Raw genomic sequence first — 2,357 nt, forward strand, 5'->3', positions numbered from 1 at the left:
TTGTGAAGATGTCAGCGAGTTGATCATCAGTGGGGATGAAATAAAGTTCAACATCCCCTTTCATGACATGGTCACGTATGAAATGATACCTAATGTCTATGTGTTTGGTTTTGGAATGTTGAATAGGATTATGTGTGATAGCAATTGCACTTGTATTGTCACACATAATGGGAATCTTAGTGTAGTCTAAGTCATAGTCAGCGAGTTGGTGTTTCATCCAGAGGACTTGTGCACAACAACTTGCTGCCGACACATATTCTGCTTCAGCAGTGGAGATGGACACTGTATGCTGTTTCTTACTAGACCAACTAGTTAACCTCCCCCCCAACAAATGACATCCTCCACTGGTACTCTTACGATCTAACATGCAGCCAGCATAGTCAGAATCAGAGTAAGCAACAAGGTCAAAATTGGACTCCTTGGGATACCAAAGACCTAAGGTCATGGTACCCTTCAGGTATTTGAAGATTCTCTTAACAGCAAGAAGATGAGATTCTTTAGGAGATGCTTGATATCTTGCACATAAGCAAGTAGCAAACATGATATCAGGACGACTCGCAGTAAGATACATTAGCGAGCCAATCATCCCATGTTAGTGAGTGGGGTTCACATGCTTACTATCAGGATCAGCATGGACATTATTGGGAGGAGACATGGGAGTTGGCTTCGGAGAAATATCATACATATCAAACTTAGCCAACATGTCTCGAATATACTTTTCCTGGTTGATAAAAATACCATCAGCGAGCTGACGTATTTGCAAACCAAGAAAGAAGGTTAATTCTCCCATCATACTCATTTCAAAATGAGATGACATAAGGGAACTAAACTTTTTGCATAGTTTAGTGCTTGAGGATCCAAATATAATGTCATCAACATAAATTTGGACATATAGTATATGAGCACCTTTTCAAAAGATGAAAAGAGTGCTGTCAATGGATCCTTGCTGAAAGTTGTTCGAGAGGAGAAATTCTGAGAGTGTGTCGAACCAAGCCCTAGGGGCTTGTTTAAGACCGTATAAAGCCTTATTAAGACGAAAGACATGATGTGGCTTGGCTAGATCTTCAAAACCAGGTGGCTGCTTGATATAGACTTCTTCATCGAGTTTTCCATTTAGGAAGGCATTCTTAACGTCCATTTGATAGACTTTGAAGTCACGATAAGCAGCATGTGCCAAAAATAAGCGTATAGCTTCTAATCTAGCCACTGAAGCAAAGGTTTCATCAAAGTCTACTCCTTCTTCTTGAAGATAACCTTGTGCAACCAGCCTAGCCTTGTTGCGTATAACAACACCGTCTTCGTCCATTTTATTTCTATATACCCACTTGGTACCAATAGGTTCCTTACCATGTGGTAAAGGAACTAAAAACCAGACGCATCGGTCGTTGAAATTGAGTTAGTTCCTCTTGCATGGCAGCAACCCAAGAGGGATCAGCCATTGCCTCACCAATATTTTTGGGAGTGATCATTGACAAGAAGTTTACATAAAGACATGTGTTTCTTGTCGCTAATCGAGTGACAATACCCTGCTGAGGATCACCAATGACTTGGTGAGCGGGGTGACTAGTTGTCCACCTAAGTGAAGGAACACTTGAAGAACCTAGTTGAGTATCAGCAGAAGATGGGGTGATGGAGACAGAAGGAAGAGGATTGTATGAAGAAAGGTCGATAGTGACAGTGGGTTCAGCGACAGGATGATCAGTTGAGTTATTTGACTGAGTTGAGTTATCATTGATGTTGGAGTCATCAGCAGACTCCATATTCTCAGCATTTGCTGAGGCATCATGAAACTCATCATCAGCGAGATCAGCAGCATGAACATCCTTAGTCAACGATCTATCATTGGCTGAGGAGACCTGGATTGATCTCAAAATAGGTTCAACTGGCTCAATTGAGTAAACATGAGCAACAACTTGTTCCTCATCAGTACACACTGATGTATCATGAGATGTCTGCTGAAGACATTCAGGTAAGGTACAAGGTGCATCGGAAAATGAGTCAGCTTCCTCATTGGAGGGATTGGTGAACTTACTGAAAACTTCTTCATATGAGGAGGATTGTATGTCTTTTAAAGCAGATGAACTTTCATCAAAAGTGACATGAATGGATTCATCTACTTTTTGAAGACGAACATTAAATACCCTAAATGCTTTGCTTATAGATGAGTATCCTACAAAATAACCATCATCCGCTTTGGGATCAAACTTACCTAGGTGATCCCTATTATTCAAAATGAATACAGGGCATCCAAACACATGAAAGTATTTGACTTGAGGTTTCTTACCTCTTAAGACTTCATATGTTGTCTTATTATGTCTTTTGACAATTAGACAGCGATTCTGGGTTGACAAGCTTGT

General features: G+C 40.6%; 1 protein-coding gene across 1 annotated transcript; it reads right to left on the reverse strand.

The window, feature by feature from the left end:
• Positions 1–592: 592 nt before the first annotated feature.
• LOC122611048 (flocculation protein FLO11-like) lies at positions 593–2,220 on the reverse strand (the record flags this gene model as incomplete). The annotated part of the gene is made up of 2 exons (XM_043784001.1): positions 593–721; positions 1,485–2,220. Coding segments are annotated over 2 exons (865 nt in total), but the record flags the coding sequence as incomplete, so codon positions are not given.
• Between the last annotated feature and the right edge of the window lie 137 nt (positions 2,221–2,357).

The sequence above is a fragment of the Erigeron canadensis genome, chromosome 8 (assembly GCF_010389155.1).
Source record: "Erigeron canadensis isolate Cc75 chromosome 8, C_canadensis_v1, whole genome shotgun sequence".
Taxonomy (NCBI): Eukaryota; Viridiplantae; Streptophyta; class Magnoliopsida; order Asterales; family Asteraceae; genus Erigeron; species Erigeron canadensis.